Source organism: Protobothrops mucrosquamatus, unplaced genomic scaffold (genome assembly GCF_001527695.2).
Source record: "Protobothrops mucrosquamatus isolate PMUCROS unplaced genomic scaffold, P.Mucros_1.0 scaffold_170, whole genome shotgun sequence".
NCBI classification, from domain to species: domain Eukaryota; kingdom Metazoa; phylum Chordata; class Lepidosauria; order Squamata; family Viperidae; genus Protobothrops; species Protobothrops mucrosquamatus.
Window position 1 is genome coordinate 424,890 of NW_015386246.1, and position 22,630 is coordinate 447,519.

The 22,630-nt window shown below is 37.4% G+C and overlaps 1 protein-coding gene across 3 annotated transcripts in view; it reads right to left on the reverse strand.

Annotated features, from left to right (window-relative positions):
• Positions 1–818: 818 nt before the first annotated feature.
• KIF5C (kinesin family member 5C) overlaps positions 819–22,630 on the reverse strand; it is a 91,751-nt gene continuing 69,939 nt past the window's right edge. For 2 of the 3 annotated variants that reach the window (XM_015822071.1, XM_015822054.1), the window contains 8 exons: positions 22,353–22,429; positions 20,883–20,992; positions 20,114–20,215; positions 17,299–17,359; positions 15,231–15,302; positions 13,222–13,326; positions 11,055–11,271; positions 8,374–8,664 (listed from right to left, as the gene is read on the reverse strand). In XM_015822071.1, the coding sequence (XP_015677557.1) occupies positions 8,570–8,664; positions 11,055–11,271; positions 13,222–13,326; positions 15,231–15,302; positions 17,299–17,359; positions 20,114–20,215; positions 20,883–20,992; positions 22,353–22,429 (839 nt within the window). In that variant the 3' untranslated portion in view covers positions 8,374–8,569. Of the gene's footprint in view, positions 842–8,373; positions 8,665–11,054; positions 11,272–13,221; positions 13,327–15,230; positions 15,303–17,298; positions 17,360–20,113; positions 20,216–20,882; positions 20,993–22,352; positions 22,430–22,630 lie in introns of those variants that run through there. The other variant, XM_015822063.1, reaches the window with a different exon arrangement.

The window sequence follows — 22,630 nt, forward strand, 5'->3', positions numbered from 1 at the left end:
GGGCGGGGTTTTACCTGCCCGGGAGGGAGTGAGTGAAACCTGCAAGGCGGGTCTCCTCCCTGGCGAAGAAATCCGCGCACTGGAAGAACCCACACACCCACTCCCCCCCCTCGTTCCTCGTCCCCCAGTTGAGCTCGTCCCGGTCCCAAACTTGAGCCGGCTCTTGAAGTGTCTCGGCCGTGGTCTCCAAAGGGCAATTTGATGAAACACGAAGCCGCACGGCAGGAGCGGTCGGTCCGTGTCGTCTGAAAGTCAAGTGGGGTCGAAGGGGCAACCAGCTGCCGCGACCGGGTTTCGCGCCGTTGAGTGGGAGAGGTCAGGAGCTCCGGCTCTCCGCTTTGCCTGCGGCGCCTCGGCTAAATGAATCGCGTTAGGACTCCTTTTTTGGGTACTTTTAACTGTTCAGGAGGCGGCTCGAAAAGCCAAACCCAAACTGGCATTAAGCTCATAGGAGCGATCCTAATCGGGAGGAGAGAGAGAAAGAGGAAGGAAGGAAGGAAGGAAGGAAGGAAGGAAGGAAGGAAAAAAAAAGAGAGAGAGAGAAAGAAAGAAAGAAAGAAAGAAAGAAAGAAAAAGGAAGGAAAGAAAGAAAGAAAGAAAGAAAGAAAGAAAGAAAGAAAGAAAGAAAGAAAGAAAGAAAGAAAGAAAGAAAGGAGCGAGCTGCTAATGCTGGCTGGCATTACAAGACAGTGGAATTACTCAGAGCTAATAGCAAGATTCAGACTTGCTCAGGAAGGTGGTCATTCCCCCAATTCTTTTTAAAGTTTTTCCTCCAGGAACTTCTGCCAAACCTTGAACACGATTGGGCAGAAATGGGTCTAGTTAGACGTTGTACCCCATCCTTTGCCAGCCAAATGTATTTTTAGTGGCTTAGACCATTTAATCTGCTCCTGTTGAACGTGTTTTTCTGGGTCCCCCACCCCATTTTCTAATTTAATGTTGATAATAAAATAGCAATATTTTGTAAAACATGAAATAGAGGGAAGTCCCATAATAGTTCTTCACTGAGAATTTAAACATGGGTACTAGTACACAGAAAAATGTAGGAAAGAAAAGTTAAAAATTGTTTTATCTATGAAAAATAAAGGCATACTTTAGCAGCAGTATACAGTTATAATTATTCATAAATTTAGTTTTCTTATGGGGCTTTCCCTGCCTAATCTAAGGATTAATCCCAGAACACTTGGATTAAATTGTCAACAGCCTGCCACCTAGTGGAAATCAAAGTCTATATGGAGCGCTAGAAATTACAGGACACAAGCAGATTAATAAATGTTGAACAGGGCTGGCTAGGCATGATTCTCTAAAGCGTCTGCTCTTTAGGTATTTGTTTGCTGATGTTCATATAGAAAATACCTCTGCTTGAATTTTGGAGAGTGGTATATTTAATCTGAAAGACTTGGGTAGGCTTCAGTCTGAAAGATGGTCTAACGGCTAAGGAACCAGTTAAGAAACCAGGAAACTGTGAGTTTTGGTCTCACCTTAGGCATGAAAGCCGGCTGAATGACGCTGAGCCAGTCATCTTCAGCCCAACCTACCCCACAGGGTTGTTGTTGTAGGAAAACAGAAGGATATATTATGCATGCTCACCACCTTGAGTTATTTATAAACACAATAAAGGCCAGATTTTTTTTTAAAATGGTCTCACACAACATAAAATGAATTGGAGAAGTTCTAGGCAAGCCAGTACTCAGAGTTGCTTGCCAGTTAAATTTACTCTAAAATCGAAATCCCCAATCCTTATTAATACTCAGTTAAGTGAACAAGACTTTTGCTCAGCTAATGTGAAAAAAACGTATATAAAAACGGACTTGTCAAGGTTATGGCACTTGAGATATCAGTGTATATAGTCAGGAATAAGCAGTGTAAAAATATTTAATGTATCCGCTTAGTTGTTCCGTTCCTTTGTCAAACCAAAAGATTTCCATAGAAGACACCAAGAACACAAGGTTGAAAAGGCAAAAATACCAAAATTATCACTGCTGTTAAACACAGGCCACAAAAGAGTTCACTTAAATTTTATTTCTACTTAAACAGGTTTTGGATGATACATCATGCAGTCTGCGAGTGTATCCATACAGTTTTATAGATAGTATCTTAGAACCAAGATCCAAAGACTTAACTATAGAGAAGGAAGGGGAGATTTAGGTTTGCTGTTATAGAGCTAAATTCATTACAGCATCTTTTATGTGGAAATTTCCCCAGAGATTGTAACCATCAGAAAAAGGATCCACATTTCATTTTTCCCTACAACAAGCTATTGTACAGATACATAGGTCCCAGAGAATACACATTTGGAATACACACTACAAACTTTATAAACTAGACATGTATACTTCTACAGAATGCCTCAATCCCTATTCTTCCTTCACATCTTCCACTATTAAAAGAAGTTTAAAAAAATGACAGACACAATTATTTAGGTGTAAGACACAATCTTAGAAATAGTTTTGTATGGGTGCCTAAAAAGACAATTATCCTTTGTGTTCTTGGTTCAAAAAGGCATTATAGGAAACCATAACAAATTGCTTTCCAATGAGGCATCATCCCAAAATTCTGCTGTGTTCATATTCTTGCATCAGACTATAAAGGCTTAGGGGACCAATTCATCACCAGTAAGCTATAGCTTATACTGCACAACCTGTTTTTCAACACAGCCTATGATGGGGGTAGAGACACCCAAAGAACCCACAAAAATTGCAGTAGTCCTTTGTGGAATAAACCTAATAAACAAGAAATATATTTGCTATATGAAAGATAAGCTTTGGGGCTGTGTTGTTTTTAAGAAAGGAAGTATTTTCATTTATAAATGAAGTAACAAAATATGTTGTTTGCTCTTTTTTCATTCATTGACTAGGGGATCAGATTTTTAAAAAGCCAGTTTTTAGATATTAGTACAGTTTACATTATTTCAAGCTAATTAATTCAGAATAATCCACTCTTAACTTAATTCAGCAGAATGTAATTTTAGCAACTATGGTCACAATCTTTCCATTGTCTCAGTGGCAGAAGGCTAAATTAAAAAGTTATCCCAAGGATGTACATAAATAAAAACTATGACTATAAAGAAAGTATGATTGAAATTAGAAGCAAGCTTCACTTTCAGTCAGAAAATTTTATAAGTATGTAACATAGTTTTTGAGTTTTCTAGAATTAAACTCAAAACTATCATTTAAAGAATGTCAGTCAAACTGTACCTATAAAAGAAGCAAAGAGGAAACGGACATTTTAAAGAGTAAATCACATCTCTGGCATTTTGGAAGCAATACAAACAAACTGTAAAATTAGTATCAAAAACTTAAAAGAATGGTTTAGAAATATCACACAAAGCAATTCTAGCAGCAATGAGTCAGTGACATAATAAAAGTGTGTGGATCATTTTCAAAATACATCCCTAAGCACTGCAATATACTGTGTCTTTGTGTCCCATTTCAGAATTCAATCTGCCATCTTTGACCAAAGTGAAAAAATTAGTTCTGAGGCCTCAATCAAGGAGACTTAAGTTAGAAGAACTGACTGGCTGATCAGCAACTAACAGCTCTGGGGCCTCAAAGGTAACTTTTCCTTACATCCTAATATAAGCACCCTATTAACCTCACAATTTTTAATTTCAAAAGTGCTTAATGTCAAACTATAGTACCTAGTTCTCATTCCTATCAGTGGGGATTGATCAGGCATAGTGCTTGCATTCACAGTATCAAAACATCTTAAGCAATATTATTTAAATGCACAAAAAGGAGTCATTTGAAATTATGTTTTAAAACTAAACACGTGCGTTCTAAGAGCTCATTTGCCTATGAAAATAGTTATAGTGAGATTGCTTGAAGCATCCTCCATGTTACACATTCTAGTTGGAATATTTAGAATGTATCTTACTGGGATGTCCTGGCTGGAATTTCTTCAAATATTGTTCCAGGGTTTGTTTGTTTTTTACTAATTGGGAGCTTTATGTGTATATGCATGTAAACTTCATGTGTGTGTATGTAACTTGGTGTTCAACAATTTACAACTAAAAAGATGGCCTTATTAATCCCAGAAAAAGGACTGAATATGGCAAATTCACACTTCAAGTGGTGGACAGTGTATATACATGTGTAATAATATTTTAAAAACACAAACATTTACAAAAACAAAAAACAAAATAAACCCAAAATAAGATCTTTCACTAAACACATCGCAAAAGTTTCTCCCTTCCCTCATAATTAGTGCAATTAATAAATTAAATAAGACCAATCAATCCTTGCTACTGTTGAGAATACTAACCTATGTCATGATAAAATATCTGATAACCATCTTTCTAAAGTCTTTATAGCAGAATAGCTTTTTAGGCAAAAGTATTCCCTCCCCCCCAAAATTAGCAGCCCCCAATTTACTGCTAATTTTAGTGAAAGCTACAGCGACAGAATGGAATAAATGTAAATTGAAATTCAGTCATTTTGAACCTCATAATTTTTTGAGATAACACATGTTCATATGCATGGTTTTCAACGTATATATGAAGCATATGCAAAATAAATACAACTGGCACATTAAACTACAGATGTAACACTTATCTACCATGTTCTATGGTTACCCATGTCTTCCAGTTAAAATACAATTTAATACCCCATGTCTGTCATTAAGTAAGAATACAATGAGAGTGTACTACACCATTCTCTTGGGCAGACTGCTCTAAGGTTCACTACTAGCATCTAATGTTATAAATGCTCAGGATTTTGATAAGATTATTTCAATAATTCTTTTTTTCTTTTTGCTTTGCACTCTAAACTTGCATACCTATTCCTAGTCAATCTTTTGGGGAAAAAATTATTAGAGCAGAATTTCCCCCACATATCTGACTTGTACTGTGATCTCTGAAAATCAAGGAGAAATTAAGCTTTCACCTGCTGTTCTAAATTTTATTTTAATATTCATATTCCTCAAAACCATTGCTTCTGCATAATCAATTGAAGATCCAACCAATGTAAGGGGCATTATAGGTCAAATCCTAAACTTTGAGGTTATTATGTACCCTCATGATCATTGGATTTTAAGACTAAACTATGCTAACCATGTTCTTTTTCATCCTTCTATATCTCTACTGTTATCTGATCTCTACCAAGCAAATGTACTCATAATTTAGCTTTTCCTCCCTACCCTTTAAAAAAAAAACCAACATTTCACCAGGGTAATAAAAATGCATTATTTGAGGTACTTTATTTTTCTGAAAGCAGATTGGAGAGGGGAGGCTATTTTTAAACCACATAGCTGCACCCTGTCAGTTTCCAAAAATATAAAATGATACACATATTAAACAGAAAATCAGAAATTCATCAGGGAATCCAATTATCTGGTTTGTTGCTATGGTTGTTCGATGGCTAATTCTTGGATGTCCACAGTTTTACTGATGCACCAGAGTACTTAAAACAGAACAAAACAGCATCAGTGCAAGCACAGAATCTTCCACAGAAGTGGCACAGAGGGCTAAAAGGCAGTCAGTTAACGACAGGGATTGAGGAGCAGACTCGGTGTATTATTACCCTAGGATAACGTGTTAGATACACTGTACAAGGTTTGGAAAGCAAAAAAGTGCATTGGACACACTTCTGTACACATGGAGATTGGGCAAAGCTGAAACATTTGAAACCGGTGCATTGCCGATGGCTATAGAACATGTACAACGAACAGAAATATAGTTCCAGTTCTCTGTAAAAAAAAGTAGTAGTGAATTGATGATAACCTTCCACATGCCAAGTACCAGCTGGTCAGCCTGGGGGAAAAAATAGACACACATAAAATGTGTTAGTACACATCACATTTTCAGGAGCAGAATAACTTTTGGAGCATTAATTTATTTGCAGAAAACATATATAATCATCCTATGGAGCAGGGGTTCTCAACCTTGGCAACTTTAAGACTTGTGGACTTCAACTCCCAGAATTCCTCAGCCAGCAAAGCTGGCTGAGGAATTCTGGGAGTTGAAGTCCACAAGTCTTAAAATTGCCAAGGTTGAGAACCCCTGCTATGGAGAGAGCCAGTTTGGTATACTGGTGAAGGCACCAGGCTAGAAACCGGGAGACTGTGAGTTCTAGTCCTTCCTTAGCCACGAAAGCCAGTTGGGTGACCTTGGGCCAGTCATTCTCTCTCGTCCCAACTCAACTCACAGGGTTGTTGTGGGGAAAATAAACTCACAGGGTTGTTGTGGGGAAAATAGGAGGAAGGAATGTTAAGGATGTTCCCCACTTTGAGTTATTTATAACAATAATAAAGGCAGGATTGTTTTTTTAAAAAAATCTAAATAAATGTGTTGCTGCAGAACAGAAACCATCATCCAGGTTCCGATTGGGTGAGGGAGAAAAACAAGCTTTGGAAATTGTTTTGTGTGTTTTTATTTGTAAAACACTTCTAGATCTACAAATCAATCCAAAGAGTTTTCCATTTTTTTTCTTGCAAAATTAACTCAAAATCTGATAATCCAACAGTAATCCAGCCATGAACCAAACTTGAAATGCAACGTGAGAATATATTGTTATATTGAATAATAAGCTCAATCAAATGTATGGCAGAACGAGTCAAGTTTTCGGGAATAGGTGGAGGGGAGAATACTAGAAGTTGCACCAAGCAGTGGTTTGGGGACTACTGCAGAGAGGAGTCGTCTGTTCTGTGTAGCTATCAATCAGGTGCCCCCAAAAAACGAGGCAAAAGTTCCTTAAGATCAGAAGAGGAGAGACAACAGTTCTAGCGTGTGTTTGACCTAAACTGTCCCAAGCTTTATAAAAACAATTATTTTCATTCTGGATTGCACTCAAATTGACTACTTATATCAGGATAGTAAATACTAAAATAAGGATACTGAGTTAGAACTGGCAAAGACTAAACTCAGATTCATCCTCAGTCTGCTATTCAATGGATTGTCTTGGAAAAATAATTGTATTTCAATTTCTTAGTTACTCAATTACTTTTTATTAGTTGCCTGGGAAAAATGTGAATAAAAATGGAATGGCTACCATTGGTTTTCCCTTGTTATTCAAGCACACTTTCCAGTACTCTTTTCACAGAATGGCAGATCTTCCAAAAACTGCAGTGAAATTACTAAACTTCTTAATTTTTCCTCCTAGAACATGTTTGTCCTTACACCTTGCCATTACACTGACACCATCAACAGAATAAATTCTGAATTATAGCAAATGTGTCAATGCAAAAACATCTGATGTATAGGTGATTATTTAGCAACCAGAATTTGGGATTTGTAACTCAGTCATTAAACAAAGCAATTGCTAAGTGAAAACACAACTGTGCTTACAATCTTACTTTAGTTTTTCTGTTCTTCACAGAGCTGCAAAGGTCATAACTGCAAACATTGGTTGTAAAGTTACTTTTTTGCCACCATTGTAACCGCAAACGGTCTCCTAAATGAGACAGTCACTGAACAAGGATTATCTGTAATTAACGTCTTGCTATAAGGTCAATACTTGAAACAGTCAGAGAAATCTTTCGCAGTGCAGATCAGCAATGTAAGGACATTGCTAATAATGTTACACAATAGAGAGGATTTTGGGGGGGCCATGCTGAACATAGTGGCTATTTCTGAAATAATATACTTGGATAAATGGATTACTAAGGAGAATGTTGTTCCAGCACAACATACTGTTCCACTTTTTTTTTTAAGGGGCAGGTGAAGGACACAGACATTCCAGCATTTCATTGAAAGAGTGGAAGAAACTATGCTATTAAAGTGGCAGGTCATGGTCACTATCCTATTGGTAAATGTAGCCATCACAAAACAGTGGCACGTTCTTGATTCACGCAACATGCATTTTGGTTTAACGTACTAAAGTTTCTTTCCATTAGGAACAAAATAGACTTTTTTCTCCTATGCTTCTGAAATATCTATAGGAACTGTTTTAGCTTCAAAATCAGAAGCTGTTCAATGATTCAGGTGAATAAAGGGAACCATAGGTACAACAATTGTAGCATTGCCCATTAATGTAGTTAAAACAACAAACTTGGTCTAATGCTTTAGAGCAGGGGTGGGGAACAATGGCCCTTTTATGACTTGTAGATAGGGCTTTTTTTTCTCATAGAACACCCAGAATGGAGTTCCGGCACCTTTTTTGGATGGAACCTTGTAGGGTAGGCAAGGCGGGTTGTATGATGTGTGAGAGTTCCGGCACCTTTTTTTTTTTTTTTTGGTAGAAAAAAAAGTACTGCTTGTAGACATCAACTCCCAGAATTTCTGAGCCAGCCATGCTGGCTCAGGAATTCTGGGTGTTGATGTCCACAAGTCATAAATGGGCCTTACTTCTCCGTCTCTGGTTTAGAGAGATAGGGATGTCTACTTGGGTATAGAATGTATACAAACAAACATATTCCTAGTTCAAGTTAAGTCATTTGCAAGCCTTATGCTGTGCAGGCTGGTCTTCAATTTGGCTGTTCTTATCTTAGCAAGTCCCTCTTCAAGACCTCCAGGGTTGCTGAAGAGCAGTTTACTATTATGACTGCACTACAAAACCTTTCTGAACTTGTATCTGTGGACTGTGACGTTTGTACAGTACAGTAATGTATGAATGGCCATGAGCTTACCAGTTATTTACTTCATGTTTTGGTAATATGCACCACCTCCACGAACGGCATGAATGGCTGTGGGAGAAGATGCTGGATAATGACCAGGGCGAATAGGCTTGGCTGCAAAGAGAAAAAGCAAAGCTGAGGAAAAAATTTGTTTTAAGCCAAGGAGTGGACTACTCTTTTTTGAAATAATCATAACCCCATTTTTTCCCTCTATGGCAGGGGGCCCCATAACCTATGGTCTGTGGCCCACTGGCCACCAGGCTGCACAAACGGGGCCGCCGGCGCCATGAGGGTTGCGCGGCCCATTCCCACATGCACGAGGGGCTAGCAGTGGTGGCGGCTAGTGCCTGCTGCATGCACAAATGGAGGCTGCTAGCCCCATACGGGTGCACGCGGCCCTGTTTGCGTGCGCACACAAATTTCACAGCTGCTCCCTTTCCCTCTGGGCTGCCAGCATGAAAATGTTGGTGACCTCTGCTCTATGGAAAGCCTAAAGTGCTAATACAACAAATATCTCAAACAATAATATACAATTCATAAATTCCTTTCCACTGTAAAATACAATAGATTCCTTTGTTTTTGTTCTCAAATTGACTTTGTCTTTTTATCTGCCTTCAAAAGTTTGGTGTTCTCATCTCTTGGCTTCTGGAGCACGAGGAATTAGAAATTACTTTAAAATCAGTTATTTCTCCCACAAGTATTTTTAACATTCAGTTATATGAATTCCCTTCTACCACTTCAAGTACTATAGCAAAATTACAACTGTAATAACCAATAGTGTAAATTAAGCTTTTGACAGAGCTATTAATATCATGAAGGTGACAGAACACAGTAAGTGAGTAGATGTATCCCACAGAAACTGCTTGGTTAGATATATCTAAATGAATTAGATGAAAAACTGTATTTTTGGCTCGGGGTAAGGGCAGAGGTATTAAAGGTGTTGTGTTTGGTGGTTAATGCTGCAATAAGAGTATGAACAAGAAATAATGGCTATGTTTGTCTATGAATAAAAAACTAAAATATCTAGTGAAGTGAGGTCTTCTGTTGCTTTTTTTTATTTATAAAGTGAAGAATGACAATTAGTTGAGGGTCATGCAAAGCATTTGAATATAATCCTTCACAGCAAGTGGGACTGAGAACCAAACACCTCTCTATCACTTAAAGCAGCCACATCTTTCTGCAAGTCTCACCAAGCTGCTTCAAAAAATTGTTGCATTTATGTACAGTGGTACCTCGGTACTCATCGTTAATTGGTTCCGGGAGGCACAACGAGTACCAAAAATGATGAGTACCAAACAATTTTCCCCCCACAAGGAATAATGGAGTGAGTCACAAGACAGCTGACAACAAAAAGTTCTAGCTTGTGTGTTGAGTAGCAAACAAAGAATGAGTACCGGGACAAATGTTTTGCGTCAAAATGCACCAAGTACTAAGCAAAACAACTGAGCACATAGTACTTTGCAATGTGAGGATGCTGCTTTGTACTCAACTGCTTTGAAGCTCATCAAATTTGGTTCAAGTTAATATATACGCAAAGTAATAAAGACTCCTGAAGTCACAGTTCAGGAATGCTCTTCTAAAATCCATAGCCATTTATACCTAAAAACAGAAATACTTTTTCTGCAGGAAAAATCTATGATCCCATGGTATTTGCTGAATTTATTGTGAGCTTAAAGAGTATTTTATAAGTAGTCCTGGGGTCTTCAGCCATTTGTTTAGTGACCGTTCGAAGTTACAGCAGTACTGAAAAAAGTGACTTATAACCATTTGCAATTGCTGCAGCCTCCCCCATAGTCACATGAACAAAATTTGGGCACTCGGCAACTGGTGTGCATTCATAGTGGTTGCAGCATCCTATATCAGTGATGGCGAACCTTTAAGAGACCGAGTGCCCAAACTGCAACCCAAAACCCACTTATGCATCGTCGGGTGCCGGGTGGATGTGGCCCATTGGCTGGGTGTGGCCCATTGGGTGGGCGTGGCTGCGGTGGTAACGGCAGACTGGGTGGGACTAAAAAGTTCAATCAATTCCAACTTTGCAAGATCTTTTTTTTCCCCACGAGAAGTTGAAATTGACTGATTGATTGAACCTTTTTTTGGGGGGGCACACGACGGCGGAGGTCTAAAGTGAAAAGGTTTTATAAAACCCAACTGAAGGCCTAGGACTGGGGCAACGGCATGTGTGCCCACAGAGAGGGCTCTGAGTGCCGCCTCTGACACCCGTGCCATAGGTTCACCACCACTGTCCTATATAGTCACGGGATCATCATTTGTGCCCTTTTCAGCCAGCTTCTGACAAGCAAATTCAATGGGGGGAAAGCTGAATTCGCTTAACGACCATTTGATTCACTTAACAACTACAATTCGCTTAACAATCACGGCAAAAATTGTAAAATCAGACACGAAACATTACATTTAATAACGGCCTTGCTTATCATCCAAAATTCTGGTCGCAACTGTGGGGTAAGTCAAGGACTGTCTGTATTAAGAAGCAGAATCCATACCAATCTGAGCAGAGTGCGCTCGTCTTGCTACGTTCTTGGCTCTCACAGCCTCTTTGATGCGGTCCACTTCCTGCTGGTACCGTTTCCGATCCCGCATGGCATTCTCCTTGGCCTCCTTCAGAGCACTTTCCAAGGCCTTCACTCTTTCTGCTGTGGCTCGGAGTCGTTTTTCCAGCTTCGGGAGTTCACAGCGAAGATCCGCATTGTCACGTACCAACTACAAAAGACGGGAAAACTCGTCTTTATTATTATTATTATTATTTATAATATCACACCCGTAAGATTTTTTATAATATCATACACATATAACCTGGAAAAAAAATAAAGTACTTATTCTTTTCTGTAAGTAAATAATATTTTAAAAGATGCAGAGCCAGTTTGGAGGGTGTTTCCTGGGGAAATGTTCCAAATTAATGTTACATGTGCAATTTTCCTCAGTTTTAAAAAAGCGCATTGAAAAACACAGCCATGTGAACCGTACTGATAAAAGCATATAAAAAATTAATGTCAGTCCTCCCTTTTGGCTATTTTTAGTACTGTCTGTCTTGATTTTGCTTGTGAACAGTTTTATTCAGTCCTGCAATTTCAACAGAAAACAAAGAAGAGGAAAAGAAAAGAAAGATGGGATAGAGAGAGGAAAAACACTAATTTAAACATTGCAACCTACATATGAGGCTTCCATAAGACAAAAAGAGCAGTGATATTTGGGCCAATAAATTGCTGCATAATAAAGACAAACAAAACTTCTAGGTAAGTCTAGACCAGTGGTCCCCAACCTTTGCAGCTTGGCAGTCTAGCTGCAGGAGGGGGGAGAGAGGAATCAGACCACACAAAGTGGTGGGCCAGTGCAGGCACGCAGCTCCACTCACACAAGAGAGAAGCCTTTGGGATGCAGTTTTGCACTCCTTCAGGCTTCTATGTACCAAAAGCTTTTGCAAAGGGACGGAAGGCCGAAGCAGCGCAAGATCGCTCCCCCGAAGCCTTTTGTCCGTTTGCAAAAGCTTTTGGCATGGAGAAGAGAAGCCTTTGGGGGTGCAGTCTCGTTCTCCTTCAAGTTCACTGAGGCCTGCCTGACACTCCAAAAATGGATGGGGTGTCCTGCAAAGGCAGCTTTGAGTCAGCGAAGTTGAGCAGGATGCACAGGTGGCTTGGTAGCCAAGCTGAGGTGGAAGAGGGGAACTGGCCTGTGTGAATGGTGGGTGAGTATGGGTGCATGCACACTTCCACTCACACAAGCGAAGAGAGAAGCCTTTGGGGTGCCGCTCACACAAGTGGAGCTGCACGTGCACACATGCGTGTACAATGGCCCGCCTTTCATGCGGCCCAATTCCAAAAAGACCATGGTCCACAGATCCCTGGTCTAGACTACAGTTCCCTAGAGTTCTTTGCCACTGGCTGTGCTTCCATCTCTGAAACTTCAGGAAAGCTCAAATTTGATAGCTCCAGTGCGCATACTCATTATCATGCCTATGGTAAACGAATTTCAAACTGTCTGCTTACCACTCAAACTTCCACCACACAGAACATTTTTGGCAATCTTTATGCATTGGATGTAACACTGACATTGTAAATCAGTGACGCAAGCTAAGCAGCACCCTGCTTTTCACATTGACCATTGTTCATTAGTACATGCCCCATCAAAATCACCGAAATTCTTAAAGACTGAAATGGAATAAGGAACTTGGGGCTCTCCAGATGTTGCTAACATTCAATTCCCAAAAGCCTCATCTAACATGATTGTCAGGGATGCTGAGAAGTACCACATTCTACAGTAGTTAATTTTGATATTAATTGTCAGGCACTTTGCTCCATTTGTCTGTGTTCTCTTCTAAAAATCCAATTTGAATTAAAAGAAAGTTGAAGGTCTTTGTTGTAAAACTGAGGACTAAACATAACATGCAACTAGGATTTTTTCTTCTTCTTATCAGATTTCCAGTAGCCTCCTTTTGGCTCAGCGGGCAAGGCTCCTATAAATTGATTGAAAATCCATTTTTATTTTGTGCTCAAATGTCTCCTTGAAAGAGCTGTGAGTATCTCAACTGCTGTGAGACTATGTCACATAATTATTTAAGGTTTGTTTTTCTTTTTTCCATATTCTACAGCTGTTGAATTTAAACAAATTAGGAAAACCACAAGGTAGCAATGACCTACATAATGATAATCCTACCTGTTTGTGAACTTTTGTAAGTTGTTCCAGGTTGTTTTCCAAGAAGGAAATTTTCTGCTTCTGGGCAGCACTTCCACCTCCATCGTCACTGTCCAGTTCAACACTCTATGCAAAAGCAAACAAATTACAATACAGAAATTAAACGATGGTTGAGAACAGCAACAAAAAAACTTACCTTGCATAAAAATACATTACAGCCTATGAAATTAAACTTGGAATAATGCTAAGCATGAAGCATTCAACTGGAAATCTAATTCTTAGATTTCTGAATATAATTTACATTGATGCTGTTATAATGTGCATGGTTCAAGACAACAGGGAAATCTTTAAGAAAGGTTACACAGTCCCAAGTTAATTCTTTAAAACAATTCTATATATCTACATACTACTAAGACTTTTGTTCCTTAACCTTTAACTGAATGAAACAATGCAACAGTTTTTAAACCAAGGTATCTCAAATGGGCGAACTTAAAAAAAAAGTCCAAAATCCTGGACCCATGACTCCCCTAGTGTGGAAATTTAGCTAATTTAATAAAACATTTTATGACATAAAAATGATCATAAAACAGTTTATGACATAATACAAAGACATTTCTTGGGCTGATTTTTGACTGCTATGTGGTTCAACGTGGGCCATTTTCAAGGCAAATGCTTCTTTGGACGCATCCCAATTTTTCCAGTGAAGGCAGTAAATCAGAAGTCCTGTCATTGTAAAAGACGTTGAGGACTCTGGTAAGGAAATATCTCTGAAACGGTGGTCACGGGTTGTCTAGTAATTTTTAAACTTTTCACATGTATCAGTCCTCCTCTGCTTACTATTCCAACAGAACTAATAATAATAATAATAACAACAACAACAACAAAGTTGGAAGCGACCTTGGAGGTCATCTAGTCCAACCCCCTGCTCAGGCAGGAAACCCTATACCATTTTGGACAAATGGCTGTCCAGTCTCTTCTTAAAAACTTCCAGTGTTGGAGCATTCACCGCCTGAATAAGAGTACTTGCAGAGACATGAGGAGAGATTTGGGGAGTTACAGTTAAGGTCAAATAAGTAGAAATTATGAAATGTTTCCAGAACTAATGTAATAATTAAATACCAGACTGGCAAACCGATGGCTAGTTTTTTAAAAATATTTATTGAAATAATGCTTTTAACTACTTTCAAAATGTTCCTCAAGCAAAAGTTTTCACATTCTGAAATAATCGGTATCTATTCCTCAGTCATAAAAGTTTATCTTTTTTTAAAGGAAAGTTTAAAAGATAGTGAAAAGCATTGAAAATAAATTTGGAATAAAGTGGAAATATTCATGCAAAGACTATTTTATAATGAAGATAGTAAGATTTTTTTTAAAAAAAATTAAATTGGTCTCACTTCATGACCTTAATACTAAATTGGTCTCACTTCATGACCTTAATACTTCATGAAGTATTAAGAGATTTTAATACTGTATTTCAATATGAGCCACTTTTTCTTTAATCTTTCTTGCTCTGCTCTTTCATAACTATAGGAACTATGATCCAAACTACAGCCAATAGTACAAAGTCAAAATAAAAATTATTCTATTCTATTATTCTAAATGAGGCTTCATCCTCTGAATTAATTTTAGCTTCTTCAGTGGAAGCAAAAACATAAGAATTTTTTTCACAGTCATTGCAATTTCCCCTGAAATACAGCTTTAACATTTTTATTATTTTCATCTTGGTATCAATATATTTTTAAAAGCAGTCTAAGCCTTTAATGAATAAATGAATTACAATGATGTGCCTATGTGTAAAGCTAGTATTATATACTCTCTCTAGTCATATTTATAATTCAAGCTTTTGGAATTATTTGATAATGATATTTAGTCTATCTGTGCATGCAATTCTCAGATATTCAAATGCAAACAAAATATATTAAGCAATTATATTTCAACAGAGCGCCACACAGCTTGACAAATATTTTCAGCAAAGCAAAAATGATGTTTTTAGCATAATTCAAATCTTTCAGCCAAAGGTTTTATCTTACTTTTTTTACTCTGGTGGTGAGGTCTTGAACAAAGAGTTTACGTAAGTTGTGAAGAGTTTGAAGTTCTCGAGCCTGTAAACAGACATATACATAAATTTGAAAGAAAAAAAATCAGAGCCCTCCACAGAATCTTAGCATTTCTTCAGAATGATGTAATGATTGTGACAATTTCTGCCCCTTATGTGCATCTGTGAAATGTCACAATGTATGTTCAAGAGTAGTGGAGATTGCATCACAAAGCATGATGCTACTTTTTTTCATTTGACTCCCACTCTGGACACCACTACTTAATACAGACTATTTTAAACCGAAACACAAAGTTATCCAAGCACACCAATAATAGTACTTTAACTACAGATAAATCATAGTGTCCTACAAGTCCCCTGCAGAACCAATTTGGTCTAGTGGTTAAGACATCAGGCTAGAAAGTGGGAGACAGTGAGTTCAAGTCCTGCTTTAGCATGGAAGCCAGCTGGGTGCATTTAGGCCTGTCACTCTCTCTCTCAGCCCAACTCACCTCACAGGCCTGTTTTTGTGAAGAAAATAGGAGGAGAAGGAAGGTGTATTGGACATGTTCTCCATCATGAATTATTTGTAAAAATAATAAAGGTGAGATATAAATAAATAAACTACTGTGCTATTACAGCAGCCAAAGTGAAGCAAAAAAGTGGTTATCCCTCAATTGGTTAACAGTTAACTGTGAACAACTAACAAATTCACAGATTTTCACAGATAACTGTTAACCAATTATAACCATTTTTAATGATTATTGAGGGGCAACCATTTTTAAAGTTTTTAATATATTAATTGCACTTTCCTGCATACTGTATAGCATACATAAATATTTTAACTGCTTTCTAGGAGATGACAAGGATGAGGACTATCTGGATTTTGGTGGGTACAGGTTGTTTTACAGGGATGGGATAGCAATGGAGAACTGTTTCCTTGCCACCCCTTCACCTCTGGAACTCCTAACCCCCATAGGCAACTGAGGAGGATTCCACAATCTGTGATTATCAGAATCAGCCAAGAGATTTAACAGAACAGTCTGCCCCCCCCCCTCAATTTCTCTTCAGCAACAGCTTCTCCTTCAAGGTGTTGAAGGAGTTAGTAAGGAGTTAGTAAGGAGTTAAAGGTGTTAGTAACAACCTTTAAAGCGCTCCATGGCAATGGACCTAGGTATTTGCAAGACCGCCTCCTACCAAATACCTCCCTTCAACCAGTCCGCTCCCACAGAGAGGGCCTCCTTAGGGTGCCGTCGGCCAGTCAATGCCGGCTGGCAACCCCCAGGGGGAGAGCCTTCTCTGTGGCAGCTCCTGCCCTCTGGAATGACCTACCCCCCGACCTACGTACAACTGCGGACCTGCGCCTCTTTCGCCGAGCCTTGAAAACCCATCTATTCCATGCGGCCAGCCTGGCGTAGTTTTGATTGTGTTTTGGTAGGGGCTTTTATATGGGGTATTTTAGAGCAGGCTTTTTATTTAATATTTATTGTGATTTTTATTATCGCCTGTTCACCGCCCTGAGTCCCGTAAGGGAGATAGGACGGTATATAAATTTAAATAATAAAAAATAAATAAATAAATAAATAAATAAATAAATAAATAAATAAATAAATAAATAAATAAATAAATAAATAAATAAATAAATGCCTTCCTCACATGGGTTCTCCAAGGGGTTCAATAGGCAATCCTGCAGATACCTTGGTAAAAAGCCATATAGGGTGTTCTAAGACAAACCTAGCATTCTGAAGTATATTTAGAAACCTATTATTAAGCACTGCAGAGCCTACAAATTACGTATAATTTGATTTTAGTGACTACGGCATGTCAACCAATGAGTTGTTGAATTTTGGACCATCTGTAGCAACCCGAATCAGTTCTTAAGTTATGAAATACAAACAAAGTAGAGGAAACATGCAAAAAGTGAATGTCCCCACCATGCCAGGATCATCTATCAGAATGACTGGCAATGGGTATTTTTGACACAATGTCCTTCTCCCTCCAATTATAGTATCTTTTCTGGAAAGTCATTTCAGAAATATAGCTATGATCTATTTAATACATACCACAGTTTCTTCCAGTCCCTTAAGATCCTCCCTTGCTTGTTCTCTCTTATCATTAAGCAATCTAGATAAAAAACAAACAATGGCACAACTCAGAAAATACAAATATATCACTGAGAGTCCCAAAAGTGCAAAACTTGAAGCCAGATCACCTTCTAGTGCCTAAAGCATGGGCGTACAACCTTTTGGCTTGCCTGGGCCACACTGAGTGAAGAGGAATTATTTTGGGCTGCATATAAAATATATAATAAAATGTATATAAATCACATAATAATGTTAAAAGTTCATAATTACCAGCTGTCCAGAACTGCTTGCGGCCCATGAGTTGTGGGTTGTACATACTTGATCTAAAGGATTTTTTAACACTGGCAAGTAACCATTTTGACAAACTCGTCCAGTGCTTCATCATCATAGGAAATTCATGGATGAACTCAGTTTACAATGTAAGCAGAAAACTCAAGAAATAAAACATTCAAAAATCTATCTGATATTAGCTTACACAAATTTTAACAGGAAACAAAACTATCTTAAGAGGTGCGTCTTGCTTATATTCACACTCAATTAAAAAGAAAATTACTTTTTAGCAATCCTACACATACGTACTGCCACATTATGTAAGGCAGATAATATAAATCAAATCCAGTTTTCTCCAATTTTCACAGAATTAGATATGTAAAATAACGGAATAAAAGAAGACAAGATTTATTTTGTTCCTTCTTTAAGGATTATATGCCATATAGTTTCCTATATTTTTGGAGACAGGAACATTTCTATCTTCCAAGACAATGAATATGTTAAGTACAGATTTCTGTGATTTTCTTAGGCAAAAATATTTCATAGTCCTGCAGTTATTTAGGGAAGGAATTCTTTATTTGGGTGGGAGCAATGAAGACTAGGATCCAAATGAGAAAAGTACTATTTTCCTTTATGAATAGCATGTTGATTTCTCAAATGAAGGAGAGGTCACCCCTGAAGATCATTTTGGCATAATGCAAAATCCAAGGTCTAATTTGTTCAACCTACATACAGAATATTGAGGGAGGATGGATTGGAAGACAAGCCTGGATCTAAAAGGAGGATGAAATATGAATAATCTCCACTATGCTGATGACTCTCTTCTGAGAGCTGAAAATGCAAATGATCTGGAAGTAATGAAAGTTGAGAAGTACAATAAGAAGAATGGGGTTAAGTTTATATATAAAGAAAACCAAAGTAATAACAACACGGACAGCAATCAGTCATAAAACTGACAGTGAAAATAACTGAAGTGGTCAACAAGCTCTGATGTTTAGGATTGACCATGAACAGTAAAGGAATCAGCAGTCAAGAATTAAAACATAGATTAGCACTTGGTAGGATAGCAATGAAGACTTTGCAAAAGATATTCAGATGCCATGATGCAGCTATGAGATCAGAATTGTGTGATGACTTTATCTGTCAACACTACTTATGGAAGCAAAAGTTAGAACTTGAAGCAGCAGGATAGATAAGAGTACTGACTTTAGAAATTTGCTGTTGCAGAAGAGTCCTGAGAATACCATGGATACCAAGAAAATGAACAAATCATGTGAGGCACAAATAACCAGCCTCACATTATCATATTTTGGACACGTTATGCAAAGGTCTAGGCCAGGGGTAGGCAACCTTGTCTCTTTTATGATTCGTGGACTTCAACTCCCAGAATTCCTGAGCCAGCCATGCTCAGCCATGCTAGGACCTTGGGAACTACATAATGTTGGGAAAATGAAAAAAAAAAGAAGACAATTAAGCCTAACATTTCTGTGGTTAAGCAAGATGGTTCTTAAGTGAGTTGCACCTCATTTTATGGCCTTTTTGCCACAGTTGTTAAGTGAATCATTGCAGTTAAATGAATCATGCAGTTGTTGCAAATTTGGCTTCCCCCATTGGCTTTGCTTGTCGGAAGCCAGCTGGGAAGGTTACAAATGGTGATGACATGATCCCAGGACAGTGCAACTTTTCATTAAGTACATGCCAGTTGCCAAGCACTTGAATTTTGATCACGTGACCATGGGGATGCTGAAATGGTTGTACGTAAGTGTGAAAGTCGTAAGTCATTTTTCTCAGTGCCATTATAGCTTTGAACTGTTACTAAACAAATAGTTGTTAAGTTGAGGACTATCTGTACTATTTTAACGAGAGCAACACTTTGGGGTCTGATTTCTAACAGTTCTGAATTTAATTCGAATCTCCAAAGTTGTAAATCTATATGTTGATGAGGATAAGTTAAATTCCTGCTCTAATGAACTTCCAGACTTTACACTGGAGTACTAATAAAATCCTGACAATGTACTCATATTTTTAGGAGGATGTATAAAACTTCTCTCTTTGCCATATTGGCTTAAGACCTGAGATTCTTTTAGGCTGTTTAAAATATTAAGGCTTCAGTAGATTATGGCTATCCAGCTGCAGGTGCCATCTTTGTAAGGATTGCTAAGTGGATATATACTTACTATTTACAGTTACATTGGGCCACTCTATTAAGACCAGATGTTTTAACAACACTCCTGTCCTTGCAAGTATTAAGAACTATCCATAAAATTGCAATGGGTTAGGATAGGTGTAATCAAGACCATGGTCTTATAGATCTGTTAATTCTTTTCCGTTCTAGATCCTGCAAATGTTGAGAAATGCTAATTCTTCTAAATTATAGCACTAGATATGCTAATTGTCTGACAGATTACCTTCTAATAACATCTGGATATCCAGAGATTTCTGTCCTTGGCCAGGATGGCATCCTGCATACATTATTTTAGGAATGTAAATATTCATAACAGGAAAAGCAATCCAGCTAACTTACATAAGTTTTTCCAATTTATTTTCCCGTTCTTGATCTTCTATTTTTAATTTTTCATAGTCTGAAGTCAGTTTTTCTTGTTCCAGCTGCAACTTCTGATTCATACTGAAGAAAATAAAATAATTTAAATTAAAAGTGGTACTTCAGGGAGATAAATACAAGCCATTATGCATTTGTCTTAAGATCACAATTATCCAGTATACTTTCATTTCAAACTTTTGGGAAATTTTCTCATAATCATCTTAAATCTCAAATCAATGTTGTTACTGACATAGCTGTTACCCCATTCTATGTAATACTGAAGAGAAATGGGATATTATTCCGTTCCATTTGTTATCATTCTACACTTTTATCTGTAGTAACTACTGCAACAGTTTGTCACAGTGTTCTAAATGCATGCCAAAGTATTGATCATTAATTACTTTAATACTATATTTCTGATATTGTTAGAGGTTTTAAAATCCAGAGTTATATGTATAAACATGACACTTTGTCTGCTGTATTTTTTATTATTACAAAGCAGAAGCACTTTATGGATTGTTCTTTGTTCTCTCTGGGTTTATTTTTTTGTTAAAATCACCACAAGAAGATTCTAGAGAAACACATCCGCAGCAGTTATCATCTGATTTTCTTGAGGGTTTTGCTAATAAACATAAGCAATACATCATCAAATATAGATCAAATATGTCATCAGCAACAATCTGTGTATGGATGTATATACACCTGCAAAATTATTCAAAACCTGTACTGGGGAATGAGAAAATGAACATACTCTCTTATATCATCAATAATTTTTTGTTTCTCCTCAATCTCATCTCGTAATCGAGAGAGCTGCTTCTGATGAGCTTCCCTGTGACTCTCCATCTGTTGCTCCAGGGTCTTCTGTTCATAGAAGGGATAAATTACAATAATTTAATATTTTACTCATTGTTTTTCCTATTACATCAAACACAACCTGCGTATCTTAGAATTGCTGAGATACTTGTATATACCATTTTTTTCATTCAAAACTAAGCTCAGAAAATTAATATTTCCGATAGATAGATAGATAGATAGATAGATAGATAGATAGATAGATAGATAGATAGATAGATAGATAGATAGATAGATAGATAGATAGACAGACAGATAGACAGATAGACAAATAGATAGATATAGAGATATAGAGATACAGAAGAAATTGCTGAGGATAGATAGATAGATAGATAGATAGATAGATAGATAGATAGATAGATAGATAGATAGATAGATAGATAGATAGATAGATAGATAGATAGATAGATAGATAGATAGATAGATAGATAGATAGATAGATACAGAAGAAATTGCTGATCTTGTGTTGGAGTATGTGAGGAGTTGAGTAAAATCTGGATCGTGTTTTATCAGTCTGGAGTCCCAATGCCCACAAAAGAGACCTAAGTCCAGCCCCCCTTGAAGTCCATTGACTCATTTTGCCTTGTTAGTAGATCAGATTCTTGTATCGGCTTCACTGAAGAAACTCACAGTGCTTTTGAACTCTACCCTGTGGTTTCTTTGCGGCACTAATGCAGAACAGAGAATCATGCTACAAAGTTAGTAATTCAAAGGTTAAGCCCTAATTTTTAGGCCTAAAGTATTTTTTTCTCTTTTGTAGCTGGATATTACTCTATCTCAGAATCCAAATTATATGGACTAAATGTCATAGTACCAATTCAATAATTCCTGCAACCGGATGACCTCAGTTCCATTCGTACTCCTCTGCGCATTGATACTTTAAAAATGGTTGCTGTATTTTTCACTGAGTGCTGTTAGCCCGATACATAATCAGTATATGTGCATGTACACCTGCATATATTAATTCACTCACTCACCTACACACACACAATTATGTAACATGCCAGCAATATATCATCAATATCTAGTTATAAAACAAAATAATTCTCAAAGCAATTCCCTTATGCTGCAAATCTATTTTATTTGTTACGTGAGCAAAGGTATTATGGATGGTTTATTTTAGTATCAAATATTCTAAAAATATATTTTTACAAATACATGTAATATTTTAACACACCAAGCAACTGAATTTTGTTTATAATTATAGAATATTGTTAGATTTGACTTGGAAGACATAATTTGACCTGGATCATCCTTTTGAAGAACATTTGTAATGAGAAACTGACATCATAAATGCCAATGTATAGGAAAGATTAAATATGTGGAATAAAAAAAGCTGAACGTTATCTTTGGGGTCATCTGAAATTACCTTCATTTCCTCTGCATCCTGTAGCAAAGACAGATGTTCCTTCTCTTTATCTTTGAAACTGACTTCATGCATTTTTTCTGTTCAAATGAAGAGGACAGTTGAGCAACCTTTTAATGGGATATAGTTTAAGAAGTATTAATCAAGTTTTCCTTGTGCAAAAGATAACTTTCTACTTTTATTACCCTGCAGGGACAAAGAAACATTAACAGGTGTTTCAGCAGAACAATTTGTGTCAAGCTACTTTTAGCCCATGGTTTTTAAGAAATGCTTTCTTCCAG